This window comes from Onychostruthus taczanowskii, unplaced genomic scaffold, assembly GCF_017590055.1.
Source record: "Onychostruthus taczanowskii isolate IOZ18803 unplaced genomic scaffold, ASM1759005v1 scaffold136, whole genome shotgun sequence".
Lineage (NCBI taxonomy): Eukaryota > Metazoa > Chordata > Aves > Passeriformes > Passeridae > Onychostruthus > Onychostruthus taczanowskii.
Window position 1 is genome coordinate 1,177,023 of NW_024498529.1, and position 19,353 is coordinate 1,196,375.

The following is a 19,353-nucleotide window of genomic DNA, read 5'->3' on the forward strand; positions in this document are numbered from 1 at the left end:
GCTTTTGAGATACATGAAAAGGAAATAAAGAAGTTCATCTTTGCTAAATCGAAATGTCCCATATTTATTCATTAGGCATATAAATCACCAGCAGAATCCATGATGAATATTGCTTTCTTCCAGAACAAAGGGTTAAGCTGCATTGTGCTGATTAGCAAACCAAATTCGTGGCTGGAAGTGGAGGGTGAGCTGATATGGAGGTGCACAGCTTGTTAAGTGGAGCAGGCTCTGTTATCCAGACCTCCTTTCTCCTCCCTGCCCACACGCCGAAGGCATTTCCAGCAGCTCTGTGATCATCCCCACTGTGTCTGCCGTGCCCTAGAGCAGTCCCAGCAAATCACAGCCCAGGGGTGAGCAGGCAGAGTCCAGGCACTGCCAGCCCAGCCCCATCCCACAGCACCTGTGAGGTGATGGGAGACTTCGAGTGAGAACGCGTAGGTGAGGCAGAGGTCAAAGGATTGAGACAAAAGGCAGCTCTGGTGGAAATGCTGCTGGGCCAGGGTGGAGTGCTGCACACCAAGCTATCCCCTGAGCAAAGGGATGTTTGGGATGGGTGGGGGGGAAGCATGCCTTGCTCTGCCAACACAGTCATCCTCTTGTTGTGCCTGCCATCATGCAGTGGTGAGGGTGGGGGGAGGCCCCAAAGCTCAGCTGTCATTCAGACTCCCTTGGATCCCTTTTCTGCTCCTTGTTGTCTTCTGTGTGGAGAGAGGATCCCACATTTTTGGCTGGAGGGAGGGGCAGGTGCACCAAGGGCCGTGCAGGTAGGAAGAAGGTATATCCTCTGCCCTGAGCTCTCACAGAGAGCACGGCTGGAGGCGTGTTGGGATGGGGGACAAACCTGAGCACACCACAAGGGGAGAGGCACCCCTGTGTACCCATCTCCAGGCAGGATGGCCCTGCCACAGCTCTGTGAGCTCTGCTGGCAGCATGTTCCACCAGAGCCATGGGAGATGGGCTGGTTCCTGCCAGATCCACATGGATGGCCCCAAGGATGAGTCTGACACCAACCGCTCGCCATCCCAGTCCTCTCCTGTCTCAACTTGACCCAGCAGTGACTGGCAGGCAGACTGAGGTCTTTGGATGGGTGGTGACATGGGCACCCTTGCAAATGTGCCCTGCAGCCAGGCTTACGAGTGGTTGTTACTTTTAGGTGCAATAAAAAAGGTCATTTGGAAGCAGATCTCAAAACCTCTCATGTCCTTCAGCTCCTCGCTTTGTGGCTTGGCACAGAGCACCTTGGTGATGCTATATCTGCTCCGGAGGCAATTTTCATGACTAAAACTTTAGCCCCTACACCCAGCAGTGTTCTAGACGGGCCACAGGAGACTTCACTACACTGTGATTTTCTAACCCTGGAGGCTTGATGGTCTAGCCCCTGGGTGATGTGTGATCACCATATGGAAGACAGTTTTTTTTGGTAGGATTAGAACTCTTTAGACAACTAGGTTTGTGCCAGTCTGGGTTTTTAACGACTTTTTTTGCTGGAGAAAGTTGGCTGTTTTTTTTCTTTGAAGCCTTATATAAATTTCATTTGCTTCCTCCTAGCTAGTGATTATGGCACAATTTTTCTGGCATATGATTGCTTCACCTCAGAGACATCCTTATTCTGGCTGGGATCAGGAAATCCCTCATCATGGCAGGGTGTGAGCACCAGCTGGTTTGCCCTTGCACAGATATGGATCAGGAGGCAGTGCCAAATGCTGCCAATTAGGAATTGCTCCTAAATTTAGCTGTCCCAGCTGTGCAAGTGGAAATGGCAGTTCAAGGGACAAGCCAACATATTTGTCTTGGTATAAGGCTAATGAGATGTAAAGCACTTCTAGAGCTGCACTTTCAGGGTGAAAAAGCACTGCTTAAATACGCTTTGTTTTTCCATCTTCATTAAGAAATCATTATTCTGTTGCCTTCATCATTATCAGAGATGTCTTTGGGAGACTGGCAGTCTCTTCTTGCTTCCCTCCCTCCACCCCATTTTAAAAACATTCATTGTTGCAGGGATGTATCTTTCAGGGCTGTTGGCCTAACTCCACTGCTGGTGTGTAAGGCTGATTGTCTTCAGAGGAGTTACACCAAAAATGCATTTGGCCTTTTGTGCTTGAAGTATAATTGGTGGAACTGGCTAAAATCCACTTTTGTTAGCCTGCAATTAGAGCAATATGGACATAGTTTTCAACATAACTACTGATTTAGGGTCCCTCTACTTTAGGAGTGCAACTTAAGGTTCCTTAAACTGATCTTTTCTCCCAAACATCAGAAATCTGCCTGGCATCTCAAGCAGGGCCCACCAAAGAACTTTCAGCGAACTCACTCATATTTGTGGTTTATTAGTAATTGGGTTAGGCAGCCTATATCACTATTCACTCTGAAAAGTTATATATATATTTTATACTGCAGCCATCAATATATTTACTTTGGTGTTGGTCTCAACCTGCATTGGAAGAGGTCTTGACCTCCCTCATCACCTGCCTGAAGGTTAAGTTCCCATCAAGTTAGCATGGATTACACCCAGAGCACCAAGATATGACATATTCCCGAAGCATGTTCCCATTGATATAATTAAGCAGTTGGGATCAGATCCTTATCTGGCAGAAATTGGCATAGGTTCTCTGAAGGCAAGAGTGAAATGGACCCTATTTTGTAATGCTGTAGCCCTGCAGATAAGTTCCCAAATATTTTATCCATGGCTATTAAAGATCCTCTGTTGGGAGCATTTGTACAACTGCATCTTTAGGACTCTGTGACCTCTAGCTAATCTCACAAGAGGCCTTTGCTCAAAAGCAGCTGTATGAAATGCTCCCAAAATGATTGAAAAATAAATTCATTAAAGCTGAGTGAGCGTTTTTCCTCTTCAAACATCTTCCAAGCATCCACCCCTCCGCGGTGTTTGCGGTGGCATTTCTCATCCCCGGCCACAAGCCCCTGCCAGCCCAGCCCAGACCCTACACTTGCTGCCCATGGCCTTCAGCAGCCATGAGAGGCTGGAAGCGAACGCCCACATAGAAGACCTGGTACCGGTGCTTCCACACCATGAAGCACATCAGCAGGCACACCAGGGCTGCCACCAGGTTGAGAGCCATCTGCAGAAGGAGGTACAGGCTGAGCATTCTGGTCAGGCTGTCACAGTTGGCCACATCCTGATACATGAAGGTGCGGCCGAGGGGGTCTGCAGTGTCCAGTTTGCACTGGCAGGAATCCTGGATGTTGTCACAGGTGAACTTGGTCAGCTGCAAGTAGTGGTGTGCAGCAAAAGCCACTGCCAAAACACAGGCAACCAGAGCCAGGGCACTCAGGAGAAAATACAGCAGCTGAAAGAAAGGGGGAAAAAAAGAGATAAACCCCTTTTTCCAGCTTCATAGAGATTGAGGAACTCACAAGGAATGCATACCCATGTACTGTCTGGAGATTGGGTGCTTCAACAACTGCAAGGCTCCTTATGATGAGAAGTTCAGCAGGTCATCTCAAGAACTTGCCTTGCATGTTTTATATGAGCATTGCCTTGCAATTTGGAGTCCTGGGGAGAGCACCAAGGAACTGGTGTGCCTATACATCAAGAAGCTTTCAAGAGAGAGAGGGAGCATTTTCCTCTCCAGTCGTACCTGCATTGACAGGAGTCATGGTCATCACCTGAGACAAATTAGTGCCTGGAAGCAGAGCTGAGCAGACTGAGCCTTGGGCTGCCATCTTACCCCATGCTGTGCTGAGCTCTAGGTGTTTTTGAGACTTTGCTCATGCATTATTCTTGGTTTGCATGTCTGAACAAATCTGATTTATACTTGCAAATCAGGCAGTGTGGTGGCTGATCTCCCACTTTAGGCCCTGTGGATGCAGCGAGCCTTTTGCTTCCCAGGTCCCACTGTGGAAAGGGAATGCAGATCTCCACAAAAAAAGTGTCTGCTGTACTGAGTCTGCCTCCAAAATCTGTCCAATAACCATGGGGAAATCTTTCACAGGCATGAAAAGGCAGCAAGCACATTTCTTTTCCCAGTGCTACAGTGTGAGAAGGATAAGGGTCTGCTCGTCACCTCCACTGCTCCTCATAACAGTGGCAGCTTAAAAATAGTGTGGCTTTTATCAAGGCTAGCTCTGCAGAGTCCACCCCCACAAACACATGGAAACTGGCAGCAAGTCAGAGCCTTTGACACCCTGGGATACACCTGAGAGCTTTGGATACCAGAACATTTGGGCTTCCCTTTGCTTTTGATAGCTGGAATTGGCAGTTGCTGCACAGCATACAAAATATATGTGAATGTATATTAATATCATGTTCTGTGTTTAGCCAAAATTGCATTTTTTGGTTCTGTTCAGCACTGTAAAAACATTTATTTTCCTTGGCATCTTATCTGTCAGACACATGCCATGGTTGGGAATCTTATTTTAAACAGCAGCTTCTCTCTCTGTTCTCTCTCTTAACCTCAATACTGCAAATATCTATATAAAAGCTTTTTTTTTTTTTTTTACCTTGAAACCCCAACTACGTATGTCTTGATAAAATTCACACTCCTGGTATATTTGTCTTAGAACTACACTGTGAATCAATTTTTTGTTTGGTTGCCAGCTTGAAAAAAAAATATTTGGGATTATTGCAGGTCCTGAAGCACTATGTACATTTTCCCCCTCATATCACCAAATTCTTACTGAAAGATCTTAGTTTCCAAGACTTGACTGCTATTAAATTTAATTACTTCCCCTGTGGCCTTAAACCAAGGGCAGCTTCAAAATGAGGGTGGCTCTTATTAAATGCAATTAATTTGCCCACGCAGCTTTCAAGGCAAGGGTCCATGGGAAAGGTGAAGCTGGAAAATGGGGCCACCTCCTCATATGAAGCATACAGAAGATGGAGTGCTGCTGACTGATGTCAATTACCACCAAGATGTGGTAATTCATAAGCCAATGGCATTGTTTTCAAAGATTGTGCAAATGTGTTCATGGGGAAAACAGAAAATGGACAAATATTAGTTGTTCTGTGATATAGAAGTCCTGGTGGAAGTCCCTGGATTCAGCCCAGCAGAAGACAGAATCAGGCCTCCCTAATAGATGGAATATTAAGCCAAGACAGCACCATGTGCCTGATTCTCCCTTGGCAGGTATTTTATTTAGCTAACAACTTCTATCCAAAGTCAGGACACAACAGCCTAATCTATGCTGCAGGTACAGTAAGGGAGAATTTGCATGTTGTGTTCCTAAAGGAAAGGAAATCTCAGAATCTGAATAAACAGGCAGCTCTGATGATAATCCTTGGAGGCAAAGGGAGATGCATGAGGAACACATGGCAATTTCCAAAAAGCTTCTTATTCTCACAAGATGTTTGCAGAGGAATTTCTCTGCGAGCTACTGAAAATTAACACATTCCCAAATATCAAAGGTGAGCTAAATGCAAGCACTGCCTCTCAGGGAGCACAAGACTGTGAGGGCTGAGATTCCATCAGCAGATTAATCACATGCCAGACCTGGAGGCAACTTCAGCATCACAAATACAACTGTATGGTGGGCTCTGCCCAGGAACCAGGACTTGCCACTAGAAAACTGTTTTTAAGCAGCTTCAGAGAGACAGGCATTGCAATTGCTGATTAAATAGAAGGAGAAAAGAGAAGTGGGGAGAGACAGTGTACAATGACCTCAGATCATGGCAGCTCATCCTCCTTTGTGTTCCTCATATGAGGAAGAGACATTTTAGCAATATTTACTGGCAAAAGTTGTCCTCTGTGACTAAACTGAAATAAATAACAGGAAGGTGGATCAAGTTCCTCATGGAAAAGGCTGCTCATAGTTATCAGAGGTGAAAGCAGAGGGGTTTGCAGAGGAGGATCAGGAGGCCCTTTTTGAGGGCAGTGGTAGCTCAGGCATGAGCCCCTGCAGGGAACAGGAACCGTGGTGTGTCACCACATGGGCTGGGTGTGCAGGAGCAGAGGGTGTCACTACCCCGGGCTGCAGGGAATGATCTGTCAAATGTCAGCACAGAGCCCAGGAAGTCAACAGGATGGCTCAAGATTTTCCTGTGTGGCACTCACTGGCTGTTGCTGTCCTCCTGAAGGGCACAGCCACCCTCTCTTTGGGTGGCCTCCCTTTCTGAGGGACACATGGCGTGCTGTGGGTACCCACAGCAGTTTCGGGAAGGGACTTCTGCCGAAAGCAGTTCTCACACCTCCTTCTTTAACAGGATCCAGGGCTCATGCAAGTGTGAAATTGAAGAAGCAGCTGCTGAGAGGGAGGAAGGCAGAGGACTGCACAGGTGTCCTCCTGTTTTCCACCCCGAGGGAGTCGCTCGCAGTGGTCAGAGAGTCATCTTGGGGGTTGACCCAAATCCCCCAGGCCTCTGTTTGTGTGTGTGTGTGTGTGTGTGTGTGTGTGTGTGTGTATGTGTGTGTGGTCCTCCTCTCACAGTGATCCTTGGGCTGTGCAAGGGAACTTGGGGTGCTTAATGCACTCCAGGAAAGTTCAGACAAGATTTTCCTGCAGGATGATGCTTGGATGGGACTCAGCTATCAGTGCGAGGGCAGGACCTGGGCCACATACCGTAAGGATGGTCGGAGTGAATTGGGCTGAACCCAACTGCAGTGCTTGATGAAGCTCCAGGCTCTCAAGGAGAAAAAAAACAACCCTCTGAACAATCTGTCTCATGACTGCAATCTTGCATCCTCAGCCTTGTCATAGCTAATGCTCATTTTTAGTTCAGAGACAGCCTTTAACTGAAATTCAAAGATATGAGAAGTGATACTGAAGATGTAGATGAGTCCTATGTGATCGAAGTCCTGGATAAGAGTTTTAGCTCCTACTTTGTTAAAATAGGTGTGAGCCTTTCAGACAGAAGCCTTTTTTTTTTTTTTTTCCGGTCCTGTTATCCCAGACTGTGGAATAGCAACTCCCAGCAAGGACATGGGCCAGGAGAGGTGAACAGCCTGGGAATGATGAAGTTCTGGGGCATGCTGCAACAGGAAATGCTGAGAAGGGAGATTTTGGGGAGGCGGGTGCCTTGGGTAAGCAACAGTCCAGGGAGATTTAAGCTCTAATTCTGCCATAGGTGATGGCCTATTTTACATCACCTCGGGAGCAATTCCAAAATGTCTGTTTTCCTATGGGGAACAATGTCTCACTTTCCTTACTGTCAGGGTGGGTGGCAGAGACATCTGAGCTGCCCAGCCCGACATGCCGTTCCCAACACCAAAGATGACTCCCTTCCTGCCTGGATGCCAAATTCAATTTAATGCTGCGGGGCAGGCTGGCGTGGCAGCCCCTGCCCAGCCCAGTAACCTTCCTTGGGGGTGGAAAGGTGACAAGGGACAATGTAGAGGCAGCCACAGGGCAGGCACAATTGTTCTTCTCCTCTTTTTTCTTTAAGTACGGGAGAAGTTTGAGAAAGACACAAAAGACACACCAGCATCTAATTTCTAAGGGAGGATGGATGCCAGGGCTTGAAAAGCTGCTTCTTGCATTTTGTTTCCTTCTGCCTTTTTCCAGTTAATAATCGCTGTTATTTTGTGCTGCTTGCGTCAGTATTTTTCTTGGTTATTATGTGTCTGCAAAATATTAAGAGCCCTGAAAAATACAATAATAAGGAAAAATAGCCCAGGAAAAATGGTGCTAAAACCAAGTGTTCTCAGCCTTGCTCTTCTAGCTGCTCTCCAGTGTCAGCAAAGCAGTTTTGGAGACAAAGGTAAGGGTATGGTGCAGTTCCTGCAATGCTCAGATGGGAATTTGCTTTGTGGAAGAATGCATGTCCCTGTGCTTTCTGAGTACTTTCCCATTAAATATTAAACCTTGATTTAAGTGGACTCATTTTAGGCCACCTTACTTCTTACCCTGCTCACTATCTCCACTTAATTTACTTAAACCCTCTGAACACTTCCCAAATTATTCTAGCTTTGTCTATATTCCTAAAACATGGCGAATAAAATGGTATCTTGTTCTGATTTGAAATGTTATTAGAGTTTCCCTTTATAGAATACAGTTTCTTCCTTGGCTGCCTGGAAAGTAACAGAAAACCATTTCTGCATTTCAGGTGCATTTTCACTTATTTTCCTGTGGTCTTAAAAATATCCCCTGTATCAACTTTTTTGATTATATTTAATGACATAAGAAGCAAAAAAAAAAAAAAAGAAAGAAAAAAAAGCTTAAAAAATGTTCAGGTACCTTCACTGTAAACTGGGCACACGTCTTCTCATCAGGTTGGTACGAGATACAAAGCATAACAAATCCCACTAAGGCCACCACACAGATCTGCAACGGAAGAGATGTAAAATGTGTCACGGTTAACAAAACCCTACAAAACACAATTCCCCACCCCCCCCAAGCCAAGATACCTTTCTGTGTTTGCAGAACCATAATTCAAGAAGCAGTGTGGAAGCAAAGTCATCAAAGACACAGCACAGCAACAGCCCCCAGGATGTATGTCAAGTTTTTGCCCACACAACCATCAAAAAAGAGCAGAAGGTTTCTGAAGCTGGGTTGGCAAGCCCAAAGAGTACCATCCTATGTAGCTCTGGGTGCTGACAGGGTTTTTATGTCACCCATGCAAGTTTTAAATTATTAAACCATGGCTGCCACTGGGTAAAAAGCAGCAGAGTTTATTGCAGAGGCTTTCAACCACTTTTGGAGTGGACACCTTACTAAAGATATCCATCTCCCCTGCAATCTGAAACTGTGCTGAAGGTTAAAAGTAATGGAAAAGTATTTGCACACTTGTTTATTAATTTAGCTGTATTAATTATTATTTTTGGATTTATCTGCAGAAGCAGGTACTCACAGGTTGGCATTTTCCAGGTAAGAAGGGAAGATCCTCCTCTGAGGAACTAGCCCAATTAACGTGATTTGGTTTTTTGTGTTTAGAAAACACAGTGTGTCCCCACACGGTGCTAAGCCCTCCAGTCAAGTGCCCTCCTCTCCCACTTTTTGGAGGATCAGTGAGCAAACCTCACAGGAGGACTTAGGAGCAGCAGACTTCTGCTTTTTGGAGTTCATCCCCTGGATAGAGGAGTTGGGCACCCAGGCACCAGGTGAGGGCTCCCTGTGGGGCTGGATCTGGACATAAGAGAGATTGTTGGCAGCTGGAGCTGTGTTTGGAGGAATCTGTGCATGTTTGAGCTGCCTTGGAAAAACAGGTGAGTTGATGGCATGCATGTGTTTTTAAATGACCCTTCAAATCACACCTTTAAAAGCCATTTTAGGTGTGATGAGCATCAGTGGGGACTTTGGATGAGATCAGGCACTGTCCTTTCAGACGTCCTCTCTACACGCAGGGCCAGGAGCAAGTCTTCACCTCCCTGCTAGGACCATCTTTGTTATAGATGACAGTTGTTAAATTCTCATTGACAGAGCAGCAAGATTCTCTTTTTTTTTTTTTTTTTCCACCCTCTCCATTTTACTTCTGAAAGAAGTACTTTACTTTGGAAGACTTGTCATTAATTTGAAGTTCTCTGCTTTCCCAGAGCAGTGGGATTTGCCCTCTTTGGTCAGAGCCACGTGTGATTTGTCTTTGCCAAGGTGGGGCCATGCCATGGAGATGCCTGCAGGATGGGGAGGGGGCTCCATCACAGCCCCAACTCCACCTGCATGCCCTGGAAGTGCTGCTTACATCCAGATTTCCGCCTCCATAGGGAGCTTGTCCTGCAGTGAAAAATGCCCAGCTGTCCTTTTGGACAGTGATGGATAAACATGTTCCTTTTATGATCTGTTGCAGAAAGTATCCTTTTTGCATCTGCATTGTTGGTGCAAGGCCCGAGGCAGCAGCCCTACAAAGGAGAAGTACCTCCCAACACACACAGAGCCATGTCCCTCAAGAACCTGGGCGATTAGTAACACTTTTGCCCATGAAGTTTTATTACATGTCATTTCAGTGGGACATGAATAGGAAGTATTGCCTCAGAACATTTCTAAAGAATGGGTCAGTATTATTTACTCCTTTCCATGTCATGTGTATTTATATTCTGGTCCTGTGACTTACACACAGCCTCCAATTTATTTGTTTATTTCTTTTTATTGTTGACAGCCGTAGCTGACAGGGTTGTCTGGGGAAAAAACAACCTTTCTTGTCAAAGGTCCTTCAGTGCTGGGGTTTTTTTTGCCCTGTAGTGCTTCTGTGTGACTGAACCATCTTTTATTTCTCAGGATGAATCGACTATGTCCTTGGCCCCTTGCACCATATATTAATCTTTTAATTCAATTAACATGCCCATAAAACTTAAATCACAAGAAATCCTATTGCTGATAATATCCAAATGATAAACTCCCCCAGCTGGACCTAAGTATTTTCAGGATCTGGTGCTGAAGGATCCTGTTATGAGCAATAAATCAAATTTGCTTTGCTTCAGCTACACTAGTAGGCATTTACACTTGCATGGACCGAGAGCCAGATTTGCCTCCAGGTGACTGCCATGAGATATCATGGGACTGTTCCCACTCCCTCCTTCCCTTTCCATTTAACCACAGAGGGCTGATAGAGCTGCATTCCTTTCCGAAGGGAAGAGACCAATGCTGGAATTTTCTCTCTGCCATCAAATGCCTCGGACAAGTTTTGCAAAACTCCTGCTGGCTTCACACTTGGCAGGATCAGACCTCCCTCTTCAGAAAGCTTCCCATACAAAGGGCTATCACTTAAAAGCATCTCCATTCCTGTACATGCTTTCTAAAGGTCCTCTGGGATTTAAATAATATACTCAGGGACATGTGAAGAGGGACATTTGTAGAAAGGTATTTATAAAGGATTACACTGGGTCAGGATTCCGGCAAGTCTTGACCAGAATATTTCAGAAAGTTTAAGCATTTCTTTTACAAGAATACAGTACCATTTTTAATTTTATTTTTTTTTTTAACCAGAGATGTGTGTTTTTCTAAGCAGCAGTACAAAACAACGTGGCTGAGAATTATGACCCACATATGTTTAACATTTCTGCTCTTTAAAGGTAAATTCACTCCTTGGAGGAAACCAAAGCTTGGAACATGTATATAGGAAACAGCTCTATGCTGCTATTTTATACATTATTAATATATCAGCTTTGAATTACACCTGTGAAGTGTAACAGAATAACTATAAAAATCCACTGGTAAGTATTTTTTAGGAGCCTCTAAGTAACTATAACAGCTGTGGGCATGTTACAGGTGCTGTTGATGCTGATTGCTAAGCAGCATTAGGTAATCCCACATCCTGATGCTGCAACAGCCACTGCCACATCCCAGTGTGAAGCACACATTTCCCATGCCTTATTGACTGAGCACACAACATAAAATGCAATTGAACCCACGTCAGCACGTGCTTGCTGCCAATCAATGTGCATTTGCTACACAAATAAAACAGATTCTCTGAAACCTGCAGGATGGCACTTAATTAGATCAGCTCTGGTCAACTGTTACCCAGAAATCCAGGAATTTGCATTTCTGTGCATATTTCAACTCGAGTTTATTTCAAGATCCTACTTCAAAATTTCCATATGGACTAACACACCCCTTTGCTGAATAGGTCGTGACGTGAAAGGTTAACTAAGGTAAGAATTTAATTTGGAAAGCACTGCCTAGAAAAAGACCCAAATGTCATACAGAAGTATTTAGGAAAGGTAAAGATTTCATTTTGCTTAAGGCACACCCTGTGAAATCCCTCTAGTTCACAACACAGGAGAACAGCTATTTACTAACACTGGCTGAAGAACCTAAATATTTAGGCTGTACAAAATTTTTAATAATTTTTCTTTTTGCGGGGAAGAAGTAGACATTCATCCCATTGGGCAGGACCACCTCAGGGCTGAAAAGTGACTTAAGAACTGTTGGGTTTTTAAGCCACAATCAAAATAGGAGGAGAAATTTTCCAGCTTGCTCCCACCCCAAAGAGGGCAGGAACCAGGAGTGTTAGGAATATCCACCAAGAAATGAAGGCAGGAGACAAAAACCTGGCTCTAAGAAGCATCTTGTGTCTGTGCCACATCACAAAGCAAATGTTGCAAACACTCACAAAGACACAGTATAGCTCTTTGTGTGGGAGCTTCGTTTGCGAAAACCTCCTGCCACAATTTTTAGGGGCAGAAAGAAAACACACTGCAGGACAAAACCTCTCCCAGGTACACCTTGCAATGCCACACAACACTGCTGAGACCCACAGGAGGACTCTTTCTATTTAATGAGAATGTAAACTCAAACTTCAGGAGGAAAATTACTGTTAATAGAATTAGGAAGACAGCTCCATTATGGAGAAGTTATTTTGTAGTTGCTCACTCGGAGACACTGGGGGTCTTTCTGTTTTTAGGGACACAGGTAAAGAATTATCTCCTGCAGCTGTCTCTGGAGTTTCTGGCTCTCCCTCACAGGTGATACTTGGCTGATGGTTCTCCCACCTTATCAGATATGGCAAGGCTTAGCTTCTGTCTACACCTTTGGAGAAACTGCTTTATCCACCAAATCTAACGCTCCCACTGGACACAGATTTTGATGCAGGAAAGAGCCTGTCCCTGTTGGCTTTACCATTATAAACCTGGATCACCTCTGGTGCCAGACATCTCTACAGGCTGCTGCCAACAGCAGCACTGAAGTTCACTGGCTTTATGAGGTTTGAGGAAGCTGTGATGAAAGTGGTGCTGCAGGCAGCTTTCACTGCCAGCTTTCATCAGCCTCAGGTCAGCCTGGGTCTCACTGTCATGTGTGAAAGAAGCCAGTCTGCAGCACAGAGGTACTGTGCCCTAATTTTTTTTTACCCCTTACAGACTTCTTGTTACATTTAAGGACAATTTAGTTGCATATAAGTTACTTCCAGAAATAATGGCAATAATAATAATAATGACAAACATGTATATTGTGGTTGCGGCAAAGGCCATCATCATCATAATTTAGGAAATCATTCTTTTAACAGCCATAAACCCCACAATAACTGCCCATCCCTGCCCCACCCACAGAATAAAACAATGATATCTTTACTGCTGGTCTCTTCAAGCCAAGCAATAACACCCTCTGGCAGATCCACAACTTTCTCTTAATCCTGTAAAGTCATCAAAACCCTGCAAGACCATCCACAATCAAATGAAATGCTATTTTTTCCATAATAATCTTTGCTGTTTAGGTCAGTTGCTTGTGTTAAGGTAAGATTTCATTCCCCCAAAGGCTACAATTGCTTACACAGCCAGGAGCTGCAGCAGCAGTCCATTGCTGCTGTTAAATCAGAAGTACAGTCCTGGCTGAACAAACGCCTGAGGGATCAAAAAAATAAATAAAATAAAATAAAATAAAATGAAGAGTTCACAGAACCAGCAGTGATTTTCAGCCTGAGAAATGCAGCATGGCTGAGAGTACTCGTGAAAAGTATTTGTGGTTTGGGGTGTGTCTGTGATGGTGAAAGCCACCATCCCCATAGTCATGAGGCTACCTGGGCTGGGGAAACCTGTTTGATATCCCTCTCCAAATTTTACCTAGACTTTTGCACAAATTCCAGCCAGGAATTCTGCAGTCAAACTGCTAAGCCACAGATGGGTCCAGGATTAGACCAGCCCTGGCCAGGTATCAGACACACCTCATGTGTGCAGTTACCTTCTCAAACTATTCCTTCAGAGTGTTTGAACTTGAATTTCTCCCTATCAAAGTTTTCCACTCCACACCTGAGCAAAACAAAAGTGTGAATTTCAGTGAATCAATGCATGGTTACTCTTGGAAGAGGATGAGATTTAAGGGCGAGCGGTCTGAAGAGTCCTGCTCTGGTGCTACACATGGCTCTAAACAAGCACTGGCCTCTTCTTCAAGGCAGTAGTCCCTTAAACCTTTTGATGTTTGCCCATGGCTAACTGAAGCTAGCCTGTACCAAAAAAATATGGATGCCTGCAGGATTTTTGATGACACCAGGTTTTAAGAGTCACCTTCTATTTGAAATATTAAAAATGGTTTCCCCAAAAACAAGCAAAAGTTTATAGAGACATTTCTCTTTCCAGGTAAATGAAGGTCGATTAAGCTGCTTTTTCAGTTAAAAGTCTGCCTGCCTTTTGCACCATACAGCCCCACATCAGCCTCACCTCCACAAGGGCAGAGAAGCCAATGCTTGAGCACTGATGCCAAAAAGCCACAAGCCACAGCCACCCTTGAGTAATGCTCAGGGACCCTCTGGCCTGGGGAACACCTGGGGAGATGGAGAAGGGCTGGAGCAGGGAGAAGTGTCAGAGCTTCTGGGCTGGGGGCTCAGCTCATGGCTTTTGGGATGCTTTTTGCAATAAAAGTGACAGCTGGAGCCACAGTTGTTGCCTTGAGCAGCTTGTGAATCAGATTTTTTTAAATGCTTTTAAAAGTCCTAATTTGATGAACATCTATACATATACATTTAAAATAACTTCCTGACAGAAATAATAAACACCCTGGATAATCATTTGTGATGAGCACTTCTGTAACTTTCTTAACTCCCTGAGTCTGCAAAACAGGGCTGAAAAGGGAGCTTGCCCATGAAAACTCTGATACTCTCCATTTTTGATCGCAGTGGAAATAATCTAAAGTAGGTTTTTCAAGGGGAAATACATTGTTACTTCTTCTGGGTGTCAAAAGGCCACAAGCTAATGAAAAAGAATGAAAAGGATACCATTAATATCTACTGTCTCTACAGCACTTTTCATCCCAGGATCTCAAAGCAAGGGGTGATGGATGGCCACTATTAACCCCACTTTGCAGGGGAAATAACAAAGTCTTAGTAAGGTTAAGTAACTTGCCCAAAGCTATGCACCAAGCCAGTGGCAAGGCACAGGAAAAAATAAAACCTTGCACTCATGAGTGGGTTTGTGAAGTTTGTCCAAGCTCCTGCAAAACAGCAAGAAGGAAGAGACTGCCAGGGAGTCCAGCCTGCAGTTTGGGGAGCTCAGGACAGGTCTCATGGGCACTTTCAGTGTAATTGGCTCCAGGCAAATGAAACAAATGCTACCTTCACCACTTTTACTGCATTTATCTGCCTGTCCTTAGCAATGGGGGAGAGGCATTTTACAGGGAATAGGTTACTGAAGCTGAAGCAGAAGTGTAAATCCTGAAGGCTTCGTAGTTTCTGTCCATAAAATTGTCCTTTGGTTTCTGACTCATGGTCCATAAATTTTTGGACTAAATGTATTTTGGTTTTAAGTGGGTTTTAGCTGCTTTTCCTGGTGAAATGTTCTTGGTGCAACACAAGTTGCATCATTTCCTTCTGCAGGGGCTCAGAAGGGAAGGGCCGATGCTCTGGGGAGGGAGCCCTGCAGGCTTGGAGCCCTCCTCCACTCCCTGTCAGAGGATCACTGGCCACATTTATTCCCAGGATGGTGAACCCAATCCTTGGCCTGCTCCAGCCTCACAAACCTACACAGTCAGGTTTTGAACGCATTTAATGCTGAATTCTGAAATGGGAATAAAAAACATTTAATTCAGACTGCCTTGCCTGGTTTTCCTCACTAGCATTTTTCACTGGCTCCTCTAAAAACAGTTCCTTTCCATTCATGGTAATGCACTGAAGCATTTGATTTTCAGCAAGGAACGGTGTCACCATTTTGTCATTAATAAAGAAGAAAAAAAACAGCTTTCAATCAATCAGGGTCTATTCAACACACTAGCAATTTTCCTTCATTTTTCTGTCATCCTGCATTAACAGCCGTGGGGTCAAAACCAGCCTGGTGTAATTCTAAAGGAGTAACACCAGGAATGAGCTTCACCCATTATATCTAATGTTGCTAAAAAGGGCTTGATAATAGATTTTTTAAGTTCTTGATTCAGAATACTAATCAAGTCCTTTAAAAAGAGCACTTGAGTGGGATGCTACTAAAACAAATATGCTCTGGTATTTTACACCGTATCTTTCTGTCCTGTTGCTCATTTCTGTGTGAATATATGAGTTTTGGGAAGTTGCTTTCTGCCACGAGGTTTATTCTCAAGCAGCACATGGGTCATCCATCCCCTATCTAACACCTTCCATGCAGCCCAAAAACCTGCCCACAGGACATCCAGCCACATGCAGCTCCTAGCCAAGGGTTTTCCTTTGTGGACTAGTTTTCCCCAGCTCTCCAGAGGCCAGTCCTCGATACAGTCCCCCACCACAGCTCACCAGCAGCACCCTGTGACTGCATACCTGGAATTTCCAGCCCAGCAGCTTCTGGCTATATCCACCTGATGTCCCAGTGGGCACCAAGTCCCTCCATGGAGACACCACAACACAGGAGCAAAGTAGATGCAGCACACTGTGGCACCTGCTGCATTTTGCCCCTCAGATGTGCTTTGCACTGGTCCCTTGGTACCACAGCCAGTGCTCCACACAGGCTCTGCTACTGGGAGGTCTGGGCCTGCCCCACCTCCTCATCCTCTCCTTTCTAGTACCAGTTTCCTTTTCACTTCCATCTGACATGGTGCCAGATCCCTCCTTCCCTTCTGCTTTGGGCTGAGGTTACTGGAGGGCAGCATGGTTGCCCAGGAGCCTGCCTGGCCCTGGCCACATGCCCCGGCAGACAGTCCCTGTCATCACCTTGAGGGTAAACAGAGGGGCACCAAAAGCCAATTTGAGCCACAGATGAATCAAACCGTGCTGGAGTGTGCTGGTGACTCAACATCTCACCAGAGTCCTCAAGTAAGAGTCGCGATCTGACTCAGAGCCTAGGCGCAGTCACCCTTCCCCATGGGGCTGCCCACAGCCTGCACTGCTCCTCCCAATAGGCAGGGCACCCTGCAACAGGAACCAAAATTCCCAGAGTTCCAGGACATGTTACCCCAGGAAATGTTTCCCCTGGCTGGTGAGTGCAGAGCATGGTCACCAACCACAGCTGAAAGCTGAGGCTTGCTCTGAGTCAGGAATTAGCTCAGGAACACACATGGAGAATTATTCCTGATTTTCAGGGGGAGCTCTGAAAGTGACTGAGCTTGGCCTCATGTGGGCATCTAAATGTCACTACTACTGGCAGCTGCTGCTAAAAACAACAGGGGTTAGAATTCTGTTTTCAGAAACCAGCGACTTTGGTGGGGTTTCAGGCCTCCCCAAGGGAGGCCAGCCATTTGTGGACGTCTCAGATGAATGCTGCTGGGGCACTGATGACATTCACACAGGCCAGGGGCTGCTGCATGGCTTTTCTCATATCCCTGGCTGTACATTAGTTCAGTCCAGCTTACTCTTTCTGCACCTTTTTCTAGTGAAAAAGCTATTTCAAACCTGTGATAGCAACAGTGCAGTCTGGAAAATACATAATCTGACCTCCAGAATCCTCAAAATAAACATGAGGAGTGAACATGCCACATATTGCTATTTTATTATCTGTATTCCCTCTGGTTTGTAACAATCAAAACTTCCCAGGAGGAAATTCCTCTTCCAAGCAAGGGCAAGCTCCTGCTCCACAAAACACCACTAAATTCTTGGATACCTCTTCAGTCAGAAGAAAAACATGAAGAGATGAGTCAGAGGAGCTCTTCCTCTGGGAGCTCAGGCCCTGCTCCTTCCACCCTTTGAGGGAACACCAGCAGGATTAACACAGCAAACCCCAACCAGTTCAGATGCTCAGATAATCTTTTAAAAATGAATTACATTTACAGAAGATGCTCCCATGGCTCTTCAGCGCTTCAAGAAATCTTTTCTCCAAGTACCTAAACACAAATTTATTTGCTGGGAATTCTTACAATCTGACAACACCCAGGACTGTGCTAGCACATCAGGGCATATTTTCAGGACATATTTTCCTGAAACCTGTTGCCTAGGGAAGAAACCTGCATGCTTAATTACATCCATGGCTTATCCCAGGCTCATAATCACTGACCCTGTCCCTCCACAGGCAAACCTCATGTCCCCAAGCCCACAGCCAGCAGAGTCACACCACGGATGGCACCACACACCCTGTCCCTACCTCTGCAGGGGTGGCTGCTGCTGGGGAACCACCCAGGCTTCCCCAGCAGGGATGCCTCTGATTTACACCCAGCAGGACGCTGCCCTCTGCCCAGTCCCCCCAGCCCACGCAGTGAGGTTGGTGCATCACTCCGAACTTGACCTGGCAGGAGCCACCAGCAGGCCCTGTGAAGGGCTCCCTGTCCCTGACACGTCCACCCTTCCCCATGGCCACGTGCAGTCAGGAGTAACAGTGGGAAGAGGGTTAAATCCCAGCTCTGGAGACAGATATTGCTCTTCTCGCCCAGCTAACAGTTGAGACTTTACAGAGTTATGCTCTCGCTTCCAAAACCTGATGGCGATGGTTTGGTGAGCAAAGAGGATAGGCAGCATAAGAAATTAACTTTTTTTTTCCAGCATCACCAGGCAGGAGTTCACTGCAAAGCACAAGCTAATACATACATCTAGTGTACAGCAACCCTGTATTTTATTTCAGGTCTGTTGGGTACTGCAGGGAAGAATACGAAAGGCTGTGTAATTCTGCAGGAGCAGTCTTCCTTGGGAAAGTACAGCCAGACACTTAATCCCAGGAATATTTATAGCTAGCATAGCTCAAATGGTGTTGTGCATGCAGTTGGTTAGTCTAAAGTGGAGCGTCATGCAGCTTGCATTAATGCTGGCAAAGGCACTTTATGGAGAAAGAGACTTTATGCTTACAATTATCCCAGCCCAATATGGAGTGTCTCTGACTGGCAGAGAGGAACTGATGCCTGCCATAAGGAAGCCCAGCACTGTTACAGAGGTGCCTAACGCCAGCTGCAGCAACGCAAACAGCAGCGGGAAACGGCAGCCACAACAAGTGTGGGATTCCTCCTCCTGGCCAGTTTTGGGATCCCCCTTGGATTTCTTCTGCTTCTTCTTCATCTCGGACTCCTGCGTCGAGCCGGTGCTTTTCTCCCCTCCGGGTGCCTTCCCTGTCTGGTTCTGGGTATTCGGGGACGTGCCGTGCCGGGCTTTCTTCTCCTCCTTTCCCATGCCGGCGGGCTTTGGGCTTTCACGTGCGAGTGTGTGTGCGCACGCCGATGGTGGTGTTAGTTTTCTGCCCCCCAAAGCTTCGCTTTGTGCCGGCTGAGTTCTTCCTGGTATTTGAATCAAGGAGGCTGAACAAATATGGAAAACATTTGGAAGCAGATTGTCAGAGCTTCGAAATGCCACATATAGCCCGGAGAAGGGGGGGATGCAAGGGGGGTAGCGCACTGCCAACGTGCAGGCGCCGGCTGCTCGTCACCGGGCTGGGCGTGCGCGCTCACACGGCTCCGCAGGTGTGAGCGCATCTTTGGGGCTTGGGGACGCACGGGCAAACAGCAGGGCAGGAATTCCAAACCGCCGGCTGGTGAACAGCAGGGAAACGTGCCTCGCCAGGGAGCCGGGAACACTGCAGTGCCTGTGCAGGGAGAAGCCAGGAAGGAGCTCATGGCTCCCCTGGGGGTTACCGGCAGGCAGAGCGTGGCTGGGGTACCCAGGCAGCACCGTGCACATTCCACTCACCCGCTGAACCGCTTCAAATAGATTCGTCCCAGGGGGAGGGA

At 46.1% G+C, this 19,353-nt stretch overlaps 1 protein-coding gene across 1 annotated transcript; it reads right to left on the reverse strand.

Moving 5' to 3' along the window:
• Positions 1-44: 44 nt before the first annotated feature.
• SSPN (sarcospan) lies at positions 45-18,945 on the reverse strand. Its single transcript, XM_041397174.1, has 3 exons — positions 18,482-18,945; positions 8,131-8,217; positions 45-3,308 (listed from the first exon to the last, which is right to left on the reverse strand). Exons 1-3 carry the CDS (start codon positions 18,797-18,799, stop codon positions 2,943-2,945), a joined length of 771 nt encoding a protein of 256 aa, XP_041253108.1. The 5' UTR covers positions 18,800-18,945; the 3' UTR covers positions 45-2,942.
• Positions 18,946-19,353: the final 408 nt, after the last annotated feature.

Coding starts and splice junctions, on each gene's coding strand:
- SSPN (XM_041397174.1), bottom strand. CDS start 18,799: ATGGGAAAGGAGGAGAAGAAAGCCCGGCACGGCACGTCCCCGAATACC. Junction 8,218..18,481: donor CATATTGGGCTGGGATAATT/GTAAGCATAAAG, acceptor CTTCCGTTGCAG/ATCTGTGTGGTGGCCTTAGT. Junction 3,309..8,130: donor GTGCCCAGTTTACAGTGAAG/GTACCTGAACAT, acceptor CCTTTCTTTCAG/CTGCTGTATTTTCTCCTGAG.